General features: G+C 44.5%; 1 protein-coding gene across 2 annotated transcripts; it reads right to left on the bottom strand.

The window, feature by feature from the left end:
• Nucleotides 1-14,227: 14,227 nt before the first annotated feature.
• On the bottom strand, nucleotides 14,228-18,051 carry LOC123399351 (BTB/POZ domain-containing protein At2g46260-like). Of its 2 annotated transcripts, none has more exons than XM_045093770.1 (5): nucleotides 17,834-18,051; nucleotides 16,351-16,463; nucleotides 16,209-16,272; nucleotides 15,557-15,842; nucleotides 14,228-15,404 (listed from the first exon to the last, which is right to left on the bottom strand). In XM_045093770.1, exons 1-5 carry the CDS (start codon nucleotides 18,012-18,014, stop codon nucleotides 14,567-14,569), a joined length of 1,482 nt encoding a protein of 493 aa, XP_044949705.1. In that variant the 5' UTR covers nucleotides 18,015-18,051; the 3' UTR covers nucleotides 14,228-14,566. The 2 variants fall into 2 exon arrangements, with proteins under 2 accessions (XP_044949705.1, XP_044949706.1); XM_045093771.1 differs by having other exon boundaries at nucleotides 15,557-15,836.
• Nucleotides 18,052-22,686: the final 4,635 nt, after the last annotated feature.

The raw sequence follows: 22,686 nt of genomic DNA, 5'->3' as shown, positions 1-22,686 counted from the left end.
TGACAAGCGGCGATTTGTTGTCCGGGCCGCGTATATAGCGGCGCCGCGCCACATGGACGTGACCAGGGTCGGCCCATAGGCCGGGCAAACAGGGCAACTGCCCCGGGCCCGAGAGGATGAGGGCCCCAAACATTAAACTATCTATATCTCTATATTTTCTTCAAAAAAATTCTATATCTCTCTATATACTATATATTAAAGGAGGATCTGTCGTGGTGGTGATGATTCGACCTACCGATCCTAGCGATACATCATCCCGCTCCCGATCGTTCTGTCCTCATGATAAAAAAACTGTGAAATCTCTCTCTATATATATATACTATATTAAAGGAGTATCTGCCGTCGTGGTGATGGTTCGACCTACCGATCCTAGCGATACATCATCCCGCTCCCGATCGTTCTGTCCTCATGATAAAAAAACTGCGAAACAAAATAGAAACAACCATTGTCACATCGCCATGATGCCCGCGACCCACCCACGATCTCCCCTTCCCATTTGCACGTAGCGTCCTTTGCCCCTCCCTTCTCTCCCTCTTCCATCCTCCTGGCAGCCCATGCCTCCCACATGGTTCTCTTATCCGCCACCACTGAACACCGCAACTGTGGCACGGCCAAGATTTCCTCCGTCACTTTGTCCCCACCTCCAACAATGGCTCCCGCGGTGAAGACATTTGAGCCCACCCGACTTCTCCTTCCCGATGTTCAGCTAGGCTGCACACCACCTCCTCCTCTTAGCACTTCCCACCTCGTGCTAGGCTTCATTTCCCCCATCCGCCCTGACCGCCTCCATATGCCGCGACCCGATGTCTCCCAACCGCACCGTCGTCACACGGGATCGCCACAGCAGCAAGCACAGCGCCACGGCGCCATCGCAGATGTCGGGCAAGCCGCCACCCCAGTCAACCGCGTATGGGCACGCGCGGTCGATGTACCTCGCCCAGCCTCGACTTTCCCCGCGTCCTTGCTTCCATACCCCAAATCCATGACAGACAGCGGGGGCACAATCCAAGATCGATGGCAGGGTGACAAGCGGACGTCGGACAACCGAGATCGACATGTTGACAACAGAAGCCGCCAACGCCAGAAAGAAATTGCAAGAAGTGCACTTGGTAATTCACTCGCTTGTTATCTCTCTCCCTCCCTCTATTCGTCTCTAGGATTTGGTACTGAGTTTTTTTTTCTGATTTTAGTTGGTGTTGCCTTGGAAGGAAGGCAAATGTGAGCAGGAAGATGAGGCGGGAGGCGTCCTATGTAGAGTTCCTTCTCGTTGGGAATTGGAAGCTCATCGGTGAGAGTCCCTCACTTTTTGGTCATGATATTATAGATCCGGCCTTCTCTTCATCCATCTCCAACCACTAGCATGATTTAGGTTTGTGTCTTGCTTTATTTGTTGATGCATAATTACACGGTGTACTTTATTTTCCCATGGTGATGTAGTTGATTTGTTCTTAGTTTTGTAGTACCATGTAAGAATAGCTTCATCTCACATCATCAGTAGATGTGACCATCCTTTGTACACAAGTCCCATTTCCCCCAAAAGATGCCGAAAGGTCATTATATGTACTCTTCTCATAGTGCAAAACGACATGACATGCAAGAACAATTGTTTGTTAGAATAGTTACTATTGTATTTGGTTGCTACCTATGAAAAATTGAAAACCAAAAGGAAGAGCTTTGATGAGGAGATAGCATTGATTATAATTGAAAAGAAAAAACAACACGTGGATAATGGGCAGAGTTACGTGTAAATGAATACACCTGCTAATGGTAAATATTCTAGCATACCTGTACTCAAAATAGTTCAGAGGCACTTGTTTTTTCTATATGGAAGTACAACAAGTGATACTTCTTACTAAGTCATCTTTCATGCTCTTTTAAATTTGGGGCTCTACTAAAACAACCTCGTTGGAATTGTACCCGTTCTTTCATAATGTTAGTGTGCTGTATCTCCCACTAATTTTTTTTCTCCCATGATTTTAGTATGGTGTCCCTCTAATGCTTGTTTGTTTTCTGTTCAGTTGACTATAATCCATCATATACAATTCTATTGGCATTATTTTTGGAAATTAATCTATTCATGATGTACCTTCTGGAATAAGAACTTGGAACTCAACACATTTATTTGATTTGGTCAATTTGCTTTTTGCCAAGTAGTTCGCTAGATGATAAATTTATTTTATGTTTGTTCACGTCCTTCTGGAGACTGTAGTTGTTATTACACATGGCAAGAGAAACAATTCACAGAAGGAAAAGAATGGCCTAGAATACGAATATGATCCGTTGTTAAAGTTGTTTGTCTATAGCATCCTACTATGATGATTTCTAATATGAATAGGACCAGTTCTCGTGCAGTTCCTCAAGACCTTGTCAGATAGGTTACATGTTTGGTGCTCAGAACGGAAATTCTAGTCACACAGATAATGTGATACCACAAGAATACTGTAATAGAAAATATTAACCAGGATGCTTCTTGTTCCCGTTGATTAATTTATGTGATTAGTTAGGTTATCTCTAAATTAACTTTGTGCAGGATAATGTTTATTATTTATGTGATTTCAAATCATAGAACAAAGTATCCAACACTTCAGTTATATTTAAGGTGAGTTTTCTTTTATACTCGACCTGTATGTGGATTGTGGATATGTAATCGTCTGATTGCACATAATCACTAATATAAATGCTTACAACTGCAGTTTAATTAAATGTCTAGATGATTTGCTGCACTATCACGTCATATAGTTGCACGTGAGTGCACCACTAGATTTCTAATGTTGTGATCAACTTATTTCCAGTTATATTGATCTTTAAATATGAGGTCCCTTAATTATGCATGTATATTGTTGTGCCTCCATTCGGTTTCCTATGTGCCTTATCTTTAAAAACATGTCTTTAGTTTGTTCGCCTGCGGGTACCGGGGGGGAGGCGGGCGAGCGTGGCGATCGGGGATTGACCGCCAGAGTCGAGACGACGTGGGATGGGCAATTAGCGCTAACGAAAACTGTTAGTTTCGTTAATGACGTTTTTAGACCCTTGATGATATAATTAAACGGTCTAGATTGAGAGTTGGATCTGCCCTCTCGTGCTTTTAATAATAGAGATGCTACTTGAGAATCAACTATCTAGTACGCACATAGTGTCAGTTTATTAATTAACTTAATTTGCAAGATTCAGCTGGCAACTACTCAATTTATACTCTATAAATTCCTATAGATATACTTACCCAATAATACACTAGAAACCACTATTAACTTCTTTTAAACAATATGCCTTAGAAAGCTTTATCATGATATTTGACGATATTAAAATAAACATGGACGCGCACACTCACCCCCCTCCATATATATATAATTTATGCAAACCATCAAATTAATTTTTGTTAGGATAAATAATTTAAATTTAGTATAATTGTTTTGTTAATGTACGTTACAATCGTAGGACAAAGAAAACAATAATTAATATTTAGCAATGTTGTTGTGTGACTAATTATGGCAACCAAGTGGAAAACATTATACTTGTTTTGGTTTTAGTCTGATTAAACAATATGTTTAGAAGAATATAAAAGTTTGGTATAAAATTCATTTATTTTCGAGTCTCCTTGGCCTCCTTGGTCGCCGCCGCCATCGCCTCTCTCTGTCTCCGGTGGTGGTGGTTCGAGGAAGAAGTTTGGACTCTCCCTGCTCTCGAGTTTGACCCTGCAAACGAGTTGCAACCGTGACAAGCGGTGGCCGCGTATATAGGGGCGTCGCGCCACGTGGTCGTAACGGACTAGGAGATGGGCTCCACCCTAAAAAGAAAATTGTCTTTTCTATGGAAATCGAAGGGGAAAAGTAGTGGGGATGTTTATCCCGTTCCGTAGGATTTTGTTAGCTGACTTGTCGCAGTTGGGTTGACAACGACGATCGGGCCTGTCTGTCCGTCACGTTGTAGCATATGGATATGGAAGGTGATTGTGATTGTGATTTTAATCCACGTGTGATTTTGATGAATCAATCTCTAATTTGATTGTGATTGTGATGGTTAACCGTGTGTTTGCAGATTTTATTTGCTCCCTTCGCTCTCTTTTTTGCGCGCGAAGTGCTCCCTTCGCTCGTTAAAACCACGGCATGAATTATCGAACAGAAAGGGTATAATTCTGAACATTAAAAAAATGGCCATGCGACTACTTTTCATTAGTCAACACAAAAAATTGGAATTTAAAAAATTCATTATTTTGTTTGATCTTACTGCCCATCAGGAAGCACTTGAGCTCCCAAGGAGAAGCTTCACGTCCCATCGCTGCACACACACAGCACACACAGTGTCCATGTCTTGAAAATAGTGGTTTTTGAGAATTCGTGAACAAAGAAAATTTGGAGACGTCAAACTTGCTTAGCACATTGTTGCAGAGGTTCGACTTTTTTTTTAATGATAGAGAGTTTATTCCTTGCAAGATTAGTCGTGTTCAGAATAGGATTGCAGATGATTTGACCTTGTATAGTCGTACGGAGAATACCACTGTTGTATGGCTAGGTCGAGGTTCATCATGTATTGAGGAGCTGTGATTTTAGAATAAAACTCTATTGTGTGCGCAAAAAAAAACTTGCTTAGCTAGGAGGGTCTGGTTAAACACCTCAAACTTACTAAAAAGATATAATTAAGTCACCAGTTTGAGAAACAGCAGAAGAAGAAAAAGCTTCACTGCTTTTATAACGCATAAAGGTCAAACTCAGGCAGCGTTGTTCAACTCAGAATGTAGGGGCAAATATTGAGATCATATTACTTTTATTACTGTATTCTTTGACTTTTTTGCAATTTACAAAATGCTTGTAAAATACATGATGATCGATGATATACGTCTTTCTTCCCCACGAAGAAAAGAAAGATCTCATCGGGGAAGTTCCTTCAGCCCTCCGACGGCTCCCTTCATTGACGACATCGATCGTAGCTTTAGTTATTTTTTTCAAAAACACCTCCCATGTAGTATTACTTAAATAAAAATATTCAATCATCAATTGCAACTTTCATCACAGCAGGATGGAACACTATTCAAAAGCACACCATCACACATGTTAACAAAGTTAAACTCCGTGATCTCGTGTAGCTTTAGGTTTCATGCCAAAAATAGCTTAGCGGCATCGAATAAAGAAGTTTCTGGTCCTTTCCAACGAGGCAACCGGCTCTATGGTTGGGATGGATTTGGAAATCGGTTTGTTCAACCGAGGATGGGGTGGCGGTGATAGAATTCTTGTAGTGGACTTGTGTCCTCGGACTCCAGCAGTTGCGATGGGGTTTGCTCCAATGCCCACGTGAGGTTTGGGAGGTAATCAAAAAATGGATGCAGGATGTGATGTGCATCGACGACATCTGAAGGATGATGGATAGTGTGTTGGGTTTGTGATTCGGCGACAAGGGCGGCTTTTGATTAGCCAATTAACTTGTTCAAAATTGTGTGTCCCCTCTCGAGAAAAAATTGTTGGAAAAGTTGATTATCGCAATCCATTGTAGTGTACCAAAGACTTAAGGGCATCTCCAAGGTAGACACACAAACCGCCTGCATCCGTACGGACCATGCTGTCCGGACCGTTGAAGCCATCCAACACGGGCATGTATTGGTCCACAGGGCAGTCCGGACGCGTTTTCTCCCATAGACTGGAGGCAAACTGTAACGCCCCGGACACTCCCGTCCCCCATCCTAGAACTACTCCAAGCTGAGCACGCTTAACCTGGGAGTTCTGTTTGAATGTGTTTCCGGAAAAGAAGGAATTCCTTATTGATATGAGTAGTCTATCATCCCTAATAAGCCAGGCTATCACATACACCACCACTCAGAGGAACCGACGTCCTCGTCGGGCCACGGGAGCGTTCTCTCTTGGCACAAACGTCTGTGCATCTTGTCCAGTACATGTATCATGTCGTGTGCCATGATGGGTCACAAACTTCATGAACAACATGACTGCGCACCTGTCCGCAAACATCCGTGTAACCGCGAGGGTCGGCTTCGTTACTCCTGGCGGGATCTAGACTGGCCTCACATATCAATACTAGTCTTTTTTGCGCACTTTCGAATGGGTACCCGGAAAAGAAGGAACTCCTTATTGATATGAGTAGTCTATCATCCCTAATAAGCTAGGCTATCACACAAACATGGGGGAGCTTTGCGTGAGTGTGGACACCACACACTTAGGATTCCAACACCCCCGTCCATCCAAAAGCCTTCCCGCATCCCACGCCTCCATCCTCCTCATTTTCTCTTCTTCCTTCTTTTTTCTCTTGCCTTCGCCGCCGCTCCACCACTCTGTTGGAAATATGCCCTAGAGGCAATGATAAATCGTTATTATTATATTTCCTGTTTAAAGATAATCATTTATTATCCATGCTATAATTGTATTGAATAAAAACATAGATACATGTGTGGATACATAGACACAACAATGTCCCTAGCAAGCCTCTAGTTGGCTAGCCAGTTGATCAAGGATAGTCAAGGTTTTCTGACTATGTGCAAAGTGTTGTTGCTTGATAACTGGATCACATCATTAGGAGAATCATGTGATGGACTAGACCCAAACTATGAACGTAGCATATTGATCGTGTTGTTTTATTGCTATAGTTTTCTGCATGTCAAGTATTTGTTCCTATGACCATGAGATCATATAACTCACTGGGACCGGAGGAATACCTTGTGTGTATCAAACGTCACAACGTAACTGGGTGACTATAATGGTGCTCTACAGGTATCTCCGACGGTGTCCGTTGAGTTAGTATGGATCAAGACTGGGATTTGTCACTCCGCGTGATGGAGGTATATCTCGGGGCCCACTCAGTAATACAACATCACACACAAGCCTTGCGAGCAATGTGACTAAGTGTAAGTCACGGGATCTTGTATTATGGAACGAGTAAAGAGACTTGCCGGTAACGAGATTGAAATAGGTATGCGGATACCGATGATCGAATCTCGGGCAAGTAACATACCGAAGGACAAAGGAAATGACATACGGGATTATATGAATCCTTGGCACTGAGGTTCAACCGATAAGATCTTCGGAGAATATGTAGGATCCAATATGGGCATTGATATGTCTCCGTCGTATCTACTTTTCCGAACTCTTTTGCCCTTGTTTTGGACTCTAATTTGCATGATTTGAATGGAACTAACCCGGACTAACGCTGTTTTCAGCAGAATTGCCATGGTGTTGTTTTTGTGCAGAAATAAAAGTTCTTGGAATGTCCTGAAAATTTACGGAGATTTTTTTCTGGAATAAAAGAAAAATACCTGCGCAAAGATCCACCGGAGGGGGCGTGCGAGTGGGCCACAAGCCCACAGGCCGCGGCCACCCCCCTAGACCGCGTCGTACAGGCTTGTGGGGCCCACGTGGCACCACCGCCCCCAATCTCAGCTCTATATCTTCCGTTTCGCCTGGAAAAAAAATCAGAGAGAAGGTTTCATCGCGTTTTGCGATACGGAGGCGCCGCCACATCCTGTTCTTCATCTGGAGGGCAGATCTGGAGTCCGTTTCGGGCTCCGGAGAGGGGAAATTGTCGCCATCGTCATCATCAACATTTCTCCATCGACAATTCCATGATGCGCTTCATCGTTCGTGAGTAATCTCATCGTAGGCTTGTTGGATGGTGATGAGTAGGATGAGATCTATCATGTAATCGAGTTAGTTCTTGACGGGGATTGATCCCTAGTATCCACTATATTCTAGATTGATGTTGCTACTACTTGGCTATGCTTAATGCTTGTCACTAGGGCCCGAGTGCCATGATTTCAGATCTGAACATATTATGTTGTCGCCAATATATGTGTGTTTTAGATCCTATCTTGCAAGTTGTAGTCACCTACTATGTGTTATGACCCGGCAACCCCGGAGTGACAATAGCTGGAACCACTCCCGGAGATGACCATAGAATGAGGAGTTCATGTATTCACCGCATGTTAATGCGTTGGTCCGGTTCTTTATTAAAAGGAGAACATTAATATCCTGTAGTTTTCATTAGGACCCCGCTGCCACGGGAGGGATGGAAAATAGATGTCATGCAAGTTCTTTTCCTAAGCACGTATGACTACATACGGAATACATGCCTACATTAGATTGACGAACGGGAGCTAGTTACTTATCTCTCCGTGTTATAGATGTTACATGATGAATCACATCCGTCATACTCATCCATCACTGATCCACTACCTACAAGTCTTTTACTACTGGTTCTCGCTATGTTACTTTGCCTAGGCTTGTCCCTTGCTACAAAAGGGATTGGGCCACTTTGCTGCTGCTGTCGCTACTGTTGTTACTTGTTACTTTGCTGCTGCTGCTATTGTTGTTCCTTGCTACTCCGTTGTTACTTGTTGCAAGACTTTGTTGGACCGTAGCCGGGGAAGCATTCTTCTCAAGAATAATCCCCCGTCAACGTGCTGGCGCCATTGATACAACAGTTAGGAATAGTCTGTCGTGTCAACAGATTGTTTCTGGCACCGTTGCTATCATATTACCTTGCTACTGATACTTTGCTTGCAGACACTAATCTTTCAGGTGCGGTTGAAGCTGACACATTCAGCTGCTAATACTTGAGAATATTCTTTCGCTTCCCATCTTAGGAAGAGAAAACCAAAGAAAAAAAAGGTGGGAATGAAGAGAAGGACTCCACTTTCCAATCCTAGTTGGACTAGGATTGGAGTAGGACTCCTCCTCCTCCCTGGCCGGCGCACCCTTGAGGACTTGGCCCTCAAGGCAAGCCTCCTCCCCTCCCTCCTATATATAGTGGTGATTTAGGGCTGATTTGAAACAACTTTTGCTACGTGCAACTCATATCTAGACACCATAGTTTTATCTCTAGATCGTATTTCTGCGGAGCTCGGGCGGAGCCATGCAGGAGTAGATCCTTCACCACCACCGGAGCCCCGTCACGCTGCCGGAGAACTCATCTACTTCTCTGTCTTGCTTGCTGGATCAAGAAGGCCAAGATCATCGTCGAGCTGTACGTGTGTTGAACGCGGAGGTGATGTCCGTTCGACACTAGATCAGAGCGGGTCGTGGGACGGATCGCGGTACGGTTCGTGGGACGGTTCGCGGGGCGGATCGAGGGACGTGAGAACGTTCCACTACATCAACTTCGTTTCTTAACGCTTCCTGCTGTGCGATCTACAAGGGTACGTAGATCCAAATCTCCTTTCGTAGATGGACATCACCATGATAGGTCTTCGTGCGCGTTGGAAATTTTTTGTTTCCCATGCGACATTTCCCAACACACCCCGGACGCCACACCATACTCTTGCCGGAACTCTACGTCTCCGTCACCTCCAGCACTCCAGCAGGACTTCAACTGGCTTCTCCTCCATCACCGTTTAACCCATGTCTTCTGATTGCCATCCAGCTACCATCCTACTGCTATACTCATCATGCCTGGCAACTGTTCGATGAATCGCCGGAGCTAAAAATAGTTTTCCGTTCTTCTTTCTAGCAATGGATTCTAACTTTGAGTATATATACGAGCATTATGTTGAGCGGTACTCCGATGAGACGGTGATGATGCAGGCGGTCCTTGAAGAAGCGGAGCATTGATACGTCTCAAACGTATCTATAATTTTTGATGGTTTCATGTTGTTATCTTGTCATCTTTGGATGTTTTATGTACCTTTTATATCTTCTTTGGGACTAACTTATTAATTCAGTGCTTGTTCCTGTTTTTTCTGTGTTTTTGGCTCTTTTCAGATCTGATTTTGGAACGGAGTCCAAACGGAATAAAATCCCCGAAATGATTTTTTCTCGAATGGAAGAAGATCAGGGGGCCTGTGGGCCAAGCCAGGAGGACTCCTGGCAGCCCACAAGCCCTCACTCCGCCACCAGGGGAGGCGGCGGTGGCAGGGCTTGTGGCCTCCCTGGCCGCGCCCCTGACCTAGATCCTTGGCCTATATATTCCCTAAAATACAGTAAAAAACCAAGGGAGCCTCGAAAATACTTTTCCGCCGCCGCAAGCTTCCGTTTCCGCGAGATCTCATCTGGAGACCCTTCCCGGCACCCTGCCGGAGGGGACTTTGGAGTTGGAGGGCTTCTTCATCATCATCATCGACCCTCCAATGACTCGTGAGTAGTTCACTTCAGACCTACGGGTCCGTAGTTAGTAGCTAGATGGCTTCTTCTCTCTCTTGGATCTTCAATACAAAGTTCTCCATGATCTTCATGGAGATCTATCCGATGTAATCTTCTTTGGCGGTGTGTTTGTCGAGATCCGATGAATTATGGATTTGTGATCAGATTATCTATGATATATATTTGAGTCTTTGTTGATTTCTTATATGCATGATCTGATATCCTTGTAAGTCTCTCCGAGTCTTGGGTTTTGTTTGGCCAACTAGATCTATGATTCTTGCAATGGGAGAAGTGCTTGGTTTTGGGTTCTACCATGTGGTGACCTTTCCCAGTGACAGTAGGGGCAGCAAGGCACACATTAAGTAGTTGCCATCAAGGGTAATAAGATGGGCTCTGTCGTTGATATGAGATTGTCCATCTACATCATGTCATCTTGCTTAAGGCGTTACTCTGTTCTTTTGGACTTAATACACTAAATGCATGCTGGATAGCGGTCGACGTGTGGAGTAATAGTAGTAGATGCAGAAAGTATCGGTCTACTTGTTTTGGACGTGATGCCTATAGATATAATCATTTCCATAGATATCGTCACGACTTTGCGCGGTTCTATCAATTGCTCGACAGTAATTTGTTCACCCACCGTTTACTTGCTTTCATGAGAGAAGCCACTAGTAAACACTACGGCCCCCGGGTCTATTCACATCTATCGTTTACACCTCCGCTTTTACTTTGCTTTGTTACTTTGTTGCTTTCAGTTCTCACTTAGCGAACAATCTATAAGGGATTGACAACCCCTTCATAGCGTTGGGAGCAAGCTTTTGTGTTTGTGCAGGATCTTGTGATACTCCTCCACTGGATTGATACCTTGGTTCTCAAACTGAGTGAAATACCTACCACCGTTGTGCTACATCACCCTTTTCGCTTCGAGGGAACACCAACGCAGGGCTCCGTAGCCGTAGCAGAAGGACTCCTGGTGCCGTCGACACGACTATTCCTGTCGCCGTTGCCGAGGAAGCACAGCTGACATCAAGCGTGTGGAGGAGCATGTTCACAATTTCAAGGGCCCGATCAAGGATCATGGAGTGCTCGACCGCAATAGGGACGCGCGGTCATTTGACACTGATGGCCGACTATTTTGCCCCCGATGCACTCTTCGCTGACCATTTTTGTCGGCGTTTTCGGAGGCGCAAGACTGTCTTCGATCATTTATACCATGGCGTTAAGTCCTATGATGGCTACTTCATCCGAAAGAAGGACGTCGTGGGAACGATTGGGTTCTCTGGTTACCAAAAATGCACGGGCGCACTCCGGATGCTTGCGTATGGCACAGTCGCTGATTCGTGGGACGGGTACATATGTATGTCTGAGAGCACATGCGGAGATGCCATGGTCAGGTTTGTAACTGTCGTGATCGAGGTGTTCGGACCTCAGTACCTGAGAGAACCAACTGTGCTATACACCGAGAGGCTTTTGGCAATCTCAGAAGCAAGAGAGTGACCGGATTTGATTGGATCTCTTGACTGCATGGATTGGAAATGAAAGAACTGCCAGAAGGCTTTACAAGGGCAATATCAGGGGCATGTTAAGAAACCCATCATAATTCTTGAAGCAGTTGCATCACAAGATCTTCAAATTTGACACGTTTTATTTGGCATGGCCGGGTCTCACAACGACATCAATGTGATGCAGCCATCACCGTTATTTGCGAGGCCGACCGAAGGAAAAGCTCATCTTGTCACTATACTTTCAATGGATATGAGTACAAAATACGCTACTATCTAGTTGACGATATCTATCCTTTGTGGGTTACTTTTTTCAGCACCCTCTCTAACCCAGTTGGGCGGAAAAAGGCTCAATTTGTCCAAAGACAAGAAGTAGCTGGAAAGGATTTCGAAGGGGCATTTGAAGTTCTGCAGGCCCGTTTTGCAGTTGCTCGTGGACCTGCTAATGAGATCCGGAGACCTTATGAGAGGTGATGACATATTATGTGATCATGCATAACATGATCATCAAGGATGAGGGTAACGATGTTGCTGCAGCTCTAGAATTGAAGAACATGGATGATCATATCCAACTTCCTGACTAGAATCAGGCCACGTTTGGATGGTTTTATTCAACTGCATCAATAAATTCGGCACCGATCAACTCACGAGCAGCTAAAGAAAAATCTGATTAAGCATCAATGTGTGGTTAAAGAAAAAAAACAATGTTGTGATGTAATACTTATTTTTAAAAAAATTTAAACTACTGCTGCATGGGCTATTTAAACATGTGTATCCTATGTATGTGGTTATTTGATCGTATGGACTTAAAAAAAATAAGACCAGACGCATGCGGATATGTTTGGATGGCGAACTCCCTTACGTGTGTCCGCAGATTAGTTCCCTATCCACGAACCGGGAGAAAATTTACGATGCCCTAAAATTAGTTTTTCTTGGAAACGCAACCTTCGGTGAGGTGGTGAGTTGTGTGGGTGGGTGTGCTTGACGGACGACTGTCGTGGGATGGCCCGAGTTCGCACCATGATGCTGAGTCTCGACGGGTCGAGTTCTCAACCGTACCACCTTCTTCTTTCTTCTTGGGTTCATCATTCGATCTGTGTGTTTATGCTCGTTAGTCTCGGTGGAATGCTCGATCGCTTTGTCGCTTAGTCTGTACATAGACAATGTTTTTGTTCGCACATCATCATCTTAGCCTTTTTCTTCTGAGCACACACCATTCATATCAATTGCTAGGTGGCAAGGCTTGCCACGGACGCATCGCAGCTGGGCTAGTCAACTTAGTTTTTTTAACATAATACAGACGTAAGCGCTCTTATACACGTACATACACCCACCTCTATGGATGCACACATGCATACTTTATCTTTATGAACACATCTGAAAGACAGAGCCAACATGATTTACGAAGTTATCGGAGTCGTCTCGTCGTCAGCGGAAACATCTCCTTTCACTGAAAACGTATCGCCGAAAATCCTGAAATAAATTCAAAAATAATGCAAGCATCAAGATTTGAACCTTGATGAACTGAAAATATCACCTTTCCTCTAACCATCTAACCACATGTTAGTTTGCGAACTTGGCCACGTTGACTCACCGAAAGAGAGACACAGCAGCTGTGATTACCCAGTCGATTACCTACAGCTCCATCCAGCAAGGTCGTCGATTTTACCAGTACTAGTGCCACTCGTCGATTTTACCAGTACTTGCATGAGTATCATCATATAACCGATCGATCGAAGAGAAGGTAGGATCTTACCTATGTTCTGCGCATGATCCTCTTGTAAATTGTTTTCTTATTTTTTATAAAAATATGATACGCGGCGTACTCTTGAAAAAAAACCCACGTATTTCGTGCCGTGGCTGCACTCAGAAAGGAAGGATCCAGAGTAAAGGTCACCATGCACTACGCGTGTCGCTGACCTGCGGAAGCAACCGACCGATCGAGTCAATCAGATTTCTTCAGAGTTTGTGTCATCATCACCACACCTGCGGCTGTCTTCAGCATTCAGCTACCCTCCACAGTGCCACCGTCAGCAGCATCAACAACACTTCATATCTCTTCTTGCAGTAAAAATTAATTAAGTATTCGGAAACAACTGGAATCCCATCGAAGCCATTGATTCTTGACACACCATGCATCAAGCTTCTTGGCCTCCTTCTTTCCTTTGTCTGAAGGTAGAACCCACCACGAGCCAACACCTACGGATTCAGGATCCAGCAACTTGTGTAGTACGACGCCGTCCGTCAGCAGCAGCAGCTCCTCCGCCTGTCGAGGCCGCTCTCCAGGTGCTCCGGTGGCGCATTCCGTTCTCCGACGGACACCGCGCCTCCTCGACTATCGGCCGACCAACTTATCCCGACAGCTCTTTGTCTGTCACCATTTGAGTTTGAGCCAGGCACAGGTTCGTGCTTGTTTGCCCTTGCTCCGTCGCGGCAGGCATCTTCCAGTCCAGACTCATCATGCATCGGCACATATGTGTATATCTGTGCACGATCCCAGGAAGTTCCTCTGCCTTGAAATCACAGCTACATTGACAGAGTTGACAATGCCAAATCTATCCAGAACAAAAAGAACGGAGACTGTAAATGTTTTAAGTCAGACCAGAAGTGCACAGATCTTTTCAACTTCTTAAAAAAAAAAAAGATCTTTTCAACTTCACCATTCTAAGAGCTTCCTTGCATCATTCAGGCACCAAAGCCTCCTTTTCCAGCACAGACAAGGAATTGTCGGAATGAAACCGCACAGCCAACTAACTAAACTATCATATTACAACCGAACGCCATTCAAGCGATCGACCTAATTTCGCTGGGTGAAATGAAACATCAGGTCTGTAATCGACGAGAAAAAAAAGTCTAGTCAGACCAAAAGTGTCTAGCACACAGGTTTTCTACTTTCTCATTGTAACAGTGTCATTCAGGCACCCGAATGACGAAACAAGGCCGCAGAAGCATCAGTCCCACTGAAGCGACCTAGCACTGCCAAGTGAGATATCATCAGGTTTGTACTCCAGGCTGCTCCACCAACGTCAAAGCAGCTCTCAGATGCAGCAATCCGTCGATGAAGAGGCTGTCGTCGGCCAAGAATGTCGACCACGGAACCCCAAAAAGATCACCGCATCCCTGCATGCAATCACCTGTGAAGATGACCTCATCCTTCAACTTGAGCACAAACTCTCCTGACGATTTTGTCCGTGCAGCAAACTCGAAATTGAATGTCAGGCATGTCGAGCCCTCCGGCTTGTCATGGATCCCTAACCAGAGGCCAAAGCTGTATAGCTTACGCTGCTCGTCCTCCATTTCACAGGTTGGCATGATATAGAAGTTGTGCCCTGCAAGATGGAACAATTGCGAGAAAAATTCTCCTTCTGGGAAGAGCCGGGAGCACTCCTCATGTGTTAGATCCAAGTAAACAATAACCTGTGGGCGGGGTCGATCGAACTCAACCACTTTCAGAGGTTTCTGTATGTAGGCTCGTTGTGGAACTTGCCAACAGGTTGCTGTGTCTACTGCAAGAGCACCTTGCTCATGTGCCGGGTAAGCTTTGTGCAGGAGTGCATCGGTAATACGCTTCGTTGTTTCCTCATTGTCTATAGCATCATCACTGCATGTCAGGACCTCGTGGAGTTGCTTCCAGCTCATATGATTGAAGCGCAACAGCGGGAGTAAACGAGAACTCCATATCTTGTGCCTGTCCTCTGTTTGTAGGTATTGCTCGCACACCCACTTGAGCAAGAAGGTATATATGGCATCTTCAGATGGTATCTGTAGGTCAGAACTAGAAAAGATGGCTTCGATCCCAGCAAGAGGCATGTCCATCAATTCATGAGGGAATCTGAAATGAGACAAATCATGCCATGAGTAAACATTTCATGCATGATTTTGTGTCATAAATGTCTAGACCTTTTCTTTTTTCAGAGAAGATATCTATAGTTTTCACGGAAAAAGAGAAAAAAGAAGTGTCTCCATCGGATAGCGGTCACTCACTTATCAAAAACCTTGTATTTGTTGGCGAGGAATTCCTTGGCTGCATCTGTCAGATGCTGAATTTCAGCAGCCACTGAAGTGGAGCATGGGTAATCTAGGTAGAGCAGTGCAGTCTCTCTGGTCATAGGCAAGTTTGTGAGCAACTGACTGCAACGCCTCATGCAAGCAAGAACCTCAAATTTATCGGCGGCCGTCAAGATGTCGAGCAGAAGATTGGGTTCAGTTGCTGCCAACTTTCCAGTGTACATAAATCTCAAAAGCTCCATCATGACAGTTTCATCTGTTCCTAATAATAGAATAAAACAAGGAGGCATAAGATTTATGATAACAGTTTGATAAATAACTAAATGGCAGATTCTTTGTGCATAAAATACTACAGTACACCTTCAGTACTAGGAAAGTTATCCATACAGAAGAGTAAGAGTGAACAAAATAACCATTTGGTACTTCAAGGCGACGGTAAGAAGAGACTACACCATTTTATTATGAAAGAAAATAAGAAGTGACAGAAACTGGGGGACATAATCCCCACAATACCATAAATAATCATGTTTTATATTAAAAAAATGTAGTGTGTACAGATTACATAATAGCAAGATAATCACAACAGAAAAGCAGGATAAGATATGATGGAAGAATGTTATCACTTTACCTGAATCAGCAATTTGGAGTGTTAGATGCCTCTGATCAGACTCTTTCATACCATTTGAGAAAAGCTACCGTGAATAAAGCATATTAGGAAATAATGAACTGACCAAACAAGAAAATGAATCTCAGAAGGTTATGAGAATTACCTTAAGAAAGAACGGACTGTTTGCAGCAAGAACCACCGAACTGATGTAAATGGTCTTTACTCGTAAAACTGGCGTGGCCGCCATGGTCCAGGAAGAGTCAATAGTTTGCCCATCTGTCCATCACATATATAATATAAAGATCAGAGAGAAATAAATGCCAAATGGGGAAAACGAAGTAAAAGGCATAAAACGCAATCAGCAGGCAGTTTCTGCTTTTAATATACTTGGAACAGTCTGTACTTCTATGTGCGCATAGTCGTTTATTCAACCTTCAGAAATATGGTGAAATCATTAAGAAAATATCATGAACCTTTAAATTCATTTAGCTGCACCAAGCAATCTAAGCATGCTCACTGCTTACCGAGTAATGAGACAGTAAATGTCCCAAGGATCCTATCGGAATCTCATATAACTGTGTCCAAGTACGAAAGAAGAAACAGCATTCTATACTGTGCAAGCATCTAGTGCCAGAATCAAGCTCATGTAACAAAACGGGGACATGGGGTTAACTAAGAGTTGGTGGATATCTTGCCATTATTGGCATGTAACTAGTATGTTACACGTATGGAGAAACACGCGACCTGCAAGCCTATTATCTAGTTGATCAGCAGATTGTATCGGCAGTAACTAACAACTATACCTATACATCACAGGTATTGATACAACATTAAAATAATGATGATCAAGCAGACTAATATCTAGTACTACTAAATGTTTCAGTAAATACGGCAGAATATTGTTGACTTTAAATGCTGAACAGGGAACATGGTTGTGAAGAGCTCTAGAGTAGGAACCCGCCCTCCACAGTCCACACCTTCTCTCGAAATACATACGGCGTATCATATTTGCTCATTATATCAGAATTTTTACAAGATGGGGATTATAAACCAACTTCCTCATCCTTCGAAATATAAATCCATCAAGTGAATAACAGATTTGACAGCAACATGTTGTTCCTATTTGTTTCTTCAGTACAACTTTGTCAGGAAAATTTCCAAGCATATAAGATTTTCTCTAAAATCTGATTAAGCGACATGTTTCCAGATAACAAACTCTTTGTGACAAACTTGACTAGGAAGAAGATCACATTAATTATTTGAACATCAGAACTGCTCCACCTAAATATGTGGCTAAGAATTTGCTGCATCCTAGTTGGATGTACGTATGGGCAATGTACAATTTGTTGGTTGCTTCATCTGAACAGATTCGGTACTAATCCAGACTAGAAAACCTCCATAGTCAGGTAAATAATTCATAATTCACACAGCAACAGGTGAGGCTCATATCGTCCTGCCTAATCGTCAACAAGGGCAAGCTACGCTGAGTGAACGAACAGAAGAATCACAGATAAGCCAACGATTTCGCACGGATCCATATCTGTATCGCGCTAAATGGCAGGGAATCCTGCACATGGATCACCAGCAGCTGCATCCATCCATCCAATTCCAAGGGCGTGGGAGGAGGAGTGAGGCACTGTACGGACCTGCTTCCTCCTTGTGGAGGCGGAGGTCCTCGCGGTGTAACGCCACGTCGGGGAGGGGTCCTCCGGCGACGCCGTCGGTGGCGACGACCTCCAGCCGCAGCACCCGGTCGGAGAAGTTCTCTGAATTGAAGGCGAACTCGAAGCTGGGCAACCCGCCCCCGCGCGAGAGGCCGGGGTCCATCCCCGCCTCCGCCGGCGTCCCCGCGGTGTCCGCCTCTTCGCCGCCGCTAGAGGAGGTTGGTGGCGCCGGGCCGTGGCCGTACAGCCCTAGCCGGATCCTTCGAGAAGGCGAGGTTCAACTTTTGGGAGACCCGCCAACCTTTTTTACTTTCTCGCGGAGAATGGGACTTTCAGTCTTTATTAAAAGTTTTTTTCTGTGCAGCAAGCCCGCAAGGAATTATTATTTTTTTGGTTTTTTTGACTTTTTAGGGCAGCTGTACAAATGACATGTGTGAGGCAAGTGCTTCATTTCCTTTGTTTGTCATGTCTTATCCTACCGCTTTGATCGTTTATGAGTCAAATTTATTTGGAAGTAGAGTCCGGGAAGTAGTAAGAGTACAACACGTGCGTGTAGTTTCCCGGTGTCCTTCGTTGTTGTTTCTAGATTGGTTCCGGTCTCTCTTCCTTTTTAGTTTCCTCCAACTGTCCTCTTTGACTCTCTCGCGAAGACTCCGGTGAATAGATCAACATGCACCGCTTAACCGCCCATCTTGTGTCGAGAGAGAGAGAGAGAGAGGGAGGGAGGGAGGGGGAGGGAGGGGGAGAGAGAGAGAGAGAGAGGGAGGGAGGGAGAGGGAGAGGGAGAGGGAGAGAGGGAGAGAGAGAGAGCTAAGTGATGGGCACATGTAGAGCAACATTATAGAAGGATCTGCTCTTCAGAGAATTCAGGGCCAGCTAAGTGATGGGTTGATCTACTACATTGAGCCATTCAATCTCATTGAGCATGAAAAGACCTTCAGATCAGTACTATTTGGTGAGTAAATAGGAATCTTTTAGGCATGCATTGAACTGCCCATGATCTCTACATGTTAATTGGAGCATTCTAGCTGTGACTCAAATATCTCGACATCTCTTCTACATGCGACCTTTTTGTATCTCATTTAGTGTGTTTCAGTAGAGCAAGTGTATGTTCAGGACCTGCAATACTCATCATTGCGAGCTATATGTATAATCTCAGTATATGTATGCAGCTGCATGTTGTACACTTATTATGTGTAGTCAGAGAATTTGATTTCTTAATTAAAAAAATACAATGTCATTTTTTTGAAGAGTAAATGAGTAGTTGTGACTATGATGTCAAAGTACTATGATGTCATTGGTATGTTAGTTTATTTTGCTTTACAATCATTACTATGATGTCAAAGTACTCTGACTGTATGTTTTGGTCAGAAACAGCTGCGGACTGACTCTGTTTTCGTATTCTCATGGACCGATGTTTGTACAGGGTAAGCTTATTCCTCTGTCTAGAATTCATGGATGAACTAATTGTCTTGGATATATGGTTTATTCAGTCCACTTCAGGAGCAAAGTTCGCACCTTTTGGCTCATTTTATGGAATGGAATCTTATAAAAGAAATTATGAATTAATTCACCTGCTTTCATATGACCTCGTTGATCCAAGTACCCCTTGCTTACTGACACAGAGGCCAAACTTTTGGTACCACCTCGCCTAGATTCACACATGAAAAGAAATGAACGGTATCTACAAAGTGTAAAATGGATTGGCTAGCTCTTGTATGTATTATATGTATGTGGATCTGTTCTTAACAAACGATGTCCCCGATCTATTGAAACTTATGTTATGTGTTCCCTTCATCTGTGATCTATTAAAACTTCTGTTATGTGTTCCTTTCGTCTGTATGTGAAGGACAGAAGAGACACTCGATTGTACCACTCAAATTTTCTCCTCTTCAAAACATACAAACCACTTCCTCTTATCAGATAAAAGAAATAAACAAACAACTACATCAACAAAATGATTTGCATATACTTATGCAACAACATATGATGTTATCTGCTTGAGAAAAAACAATGTGTCAATCCATATAGCGTGGCGTGCCGCCGTGCACTACACGCTAGTAATACATACCAGCACTAGTAGTTCCCTCCTCCCTGCAGTAGTTTAAAGCAATAAAGTTAGGTCAGGTAGATACAAGGCATCTGAAGTCCCACAAATACTTCTCGTCTCCAAGACCTTCATCTTTTGCAAAAAAAGTCTACTGATATGAATAGTCGGGAGATGTTTCTGTCTCTCCCCCAACAGAAGTTGTTAAAGGTGTAGCAAACACTTTATCCTAAAAAAGGCAGAAAAGATCAAAGTTCGTCCCTGACGAGAGCCCCCAATTCCAAAGAAGAAATAGAGAAATGAGTCAGAGAGACCCTGGGACTGCTATAAATCAGCCGGATGATTTCTCTAAGAAATCATTCGCCTATTCATCCATTGGATCAACACGCTCATTCCATTGGATTACAACAACAACACGACAGTAGCGTGTCAACACAGTGCCATTGCAGCCAAGGCGAAGCTTCAACGCAGCATCGATGCCATCCGGCGAGCTCCATTGCAACCCCACCAGAGCTTCAACGCAGCACCGACGCTCCAGCGAAGATCCATCGCAACTCCGGCCAAGCTCCATTGCAACCTGGTGGAGCTCCAACGCAGCGTCGAGCTCCGACGAACCTCCATTACAACTCTTGTGGAGCTCCATGGCAGCCTTAACGGACCTTCAACGCAGCGTCGACGGCTCCGGCAAAACTCCATTGCACCTTTGACGAAGCTCCATTGCATCACCGGCGATGCTTCCAGCGCCCCGTCGTTGTTTCATTGCAGCTCCGACACTGCTCCTGTTGGGGAACGTTGCATGGGAAACAAAAAAATTCCTACGCACACGAAGACCTATCATGGTGATGTCCATCTACGAGAGGAGATTAGATCTACGTACCCTTGTAGATCGCTAAGCGGGAAGCATTAAGAAACGTGGTTGATGTAGTGGTACAACTTCGTGATTCAAATCACTGTCGTCCCACGATCCGTCCCATGATCCGTTCCGATCTAGCGTCGAACGGACGGCACCTCCGCATTCAGCACACGTACAGCTCGATGACGATCTCGGCCTTCTTGATCCAGCAAGAGAGGTGGAGAAGTAGATGAGTTCTCCGGTAGCGTGACGGCGCTCCGGTGGTGGTGATGATCTACGCCTGCAGGGCTACGCCCAAACTCCGCATAAATCCGATCTAGAGGTAAAACTATGTGGAATAGGTTTGAGTTGCACGTGGCAAAGTTGTGTCTCAAAAACCCTAAAACCACCAGTATATATAGGAGGAGGGGAGGGGCTAGCCTTGGCGCACAAGGGCCCCAAGGGTGCGCCGGCCGAAGTGGAGAGGAGGACTCCTTCTCCAATTCGGTTTGGGAAGGAGGAGTCCTCCTCTTCCTTCCCACCTCCCTCTTTCCTTTTTTTCTTCTTTCCTTTGGTGTTTTCCCCTTGTGGTGCCATGGCCCTATTGGGCCGGCCTCACCAGCTCACTAAGGGCTGGTGCGCCACCCTAGGGTCATTGGGCTCACTTCCGGGTGGGTGGGCCCCTCCTGATAAACACCCGGAACCCATTCGTCACCCCCGGTACACTGCCGGAAATGCCCGAAACTTTCCGGTGACCAAATGAAACCATCCTATATATCAATCTTCATTTCCGGACCATTCCGAAAACCCTCGTGACGTCCGTGATCTCATCCGGGACTCCAAACAACATTCGGTAACCACACATATAACTCAACTATACTAAAACATCATCGAACCTTAAATGTGCATACCTTGCGGGTTCGAGAACTATGTAGACATGACCGGATACACTCCTCGGTCAATATCCAATAGCGGGACCTGGATGCCCATATTGGATCCTACATATTCTCCGAAGATCTTATCGGTTGCACCTGAGTGCCAAGGATTCATATAATCCCGTATGTCATTTCCTTTGTCCTTCGGTATGTTACTTGTCCGAGATTCGATTGTCGGTATACGCATACCTATTTCAATCTCGTTACCGGGAAGTCTCTTTACTCGTTCCGTAATACAAGAACCCATGACTTACACTTAGTCACATTGCTTGCAAGGCTTGTTTGTGATGTTATATTACTGAGTGGGCCCCGAGATACTTCTCCGTCACACGCAGTGGCAAATCCCAGTCTTGATCCATGCTAACTCAACGGACACCTTCGGAGATACCTGTAGAGCACCTTTATAGTCACCCAGTTACGTTGCGACATTTGATACACACAAGGTATTCCTCCGGTGCCACTAAGTTATATGATCTCATGGTCATAGGAATAAATATTTGACACGCAAAAACAATAGCAACAAAATGACACGATCACATGCTACATTCATAGTTTGGGTCTAGTCCATCACATGATTCTCCTAATGATGTGATCCAATTATCAAGTAACAACACTTGCATATAGTCAGAAAACCTTGACTATCCTTGATCAACTGGCTAGCCAACTAGAGACTTGCTAGGGACATTGTTTTGTCTATGTATCCACACATGTATCTACGTTTTCATTCAATACAATTATAGCATGGATAATAAACGATTATCTTGAAACAGGAAATATAATAATAACTATTTTATCATTGCCTCTAGAGCATATTTCCAACAGCTCCCAACACATTCAAGGTAACATCGTCGGAGTTGAGTTGTAGCAGCCCCCATCGGCTCCTCGTCGCGGTCATCGCTGCAGCACTGGCGACGCGCCATTGCAGCCCCGGTAGGCCGCTGCATCGACGCTCTTAAGCAACACCGGGCGCTCGGGGACCGGCGACGCATCACCGATGCACTTTGCAACACCGCCAACAACA

Source organism: Hordeum vulgare, chromosome 5H, assembly GCF_904849725.1.
Source record: "Hordeum vulgare subsp. vulgare chromosome 5H, MorexV3_pseudomolecules_assembly, whole genome shotgun sequence".
Classification (NCBI taxonomy): Eukaryota; Viridiplantae; Streptophyta; class Magnoliopsida; order Poales; family Poaceae; genus Hordeum; species Hordeum vulgare.
Note: the sequence above shows the minus strand (reverse complement) of the source record. Positions and strands in the feature narration are given on the sequence as shown.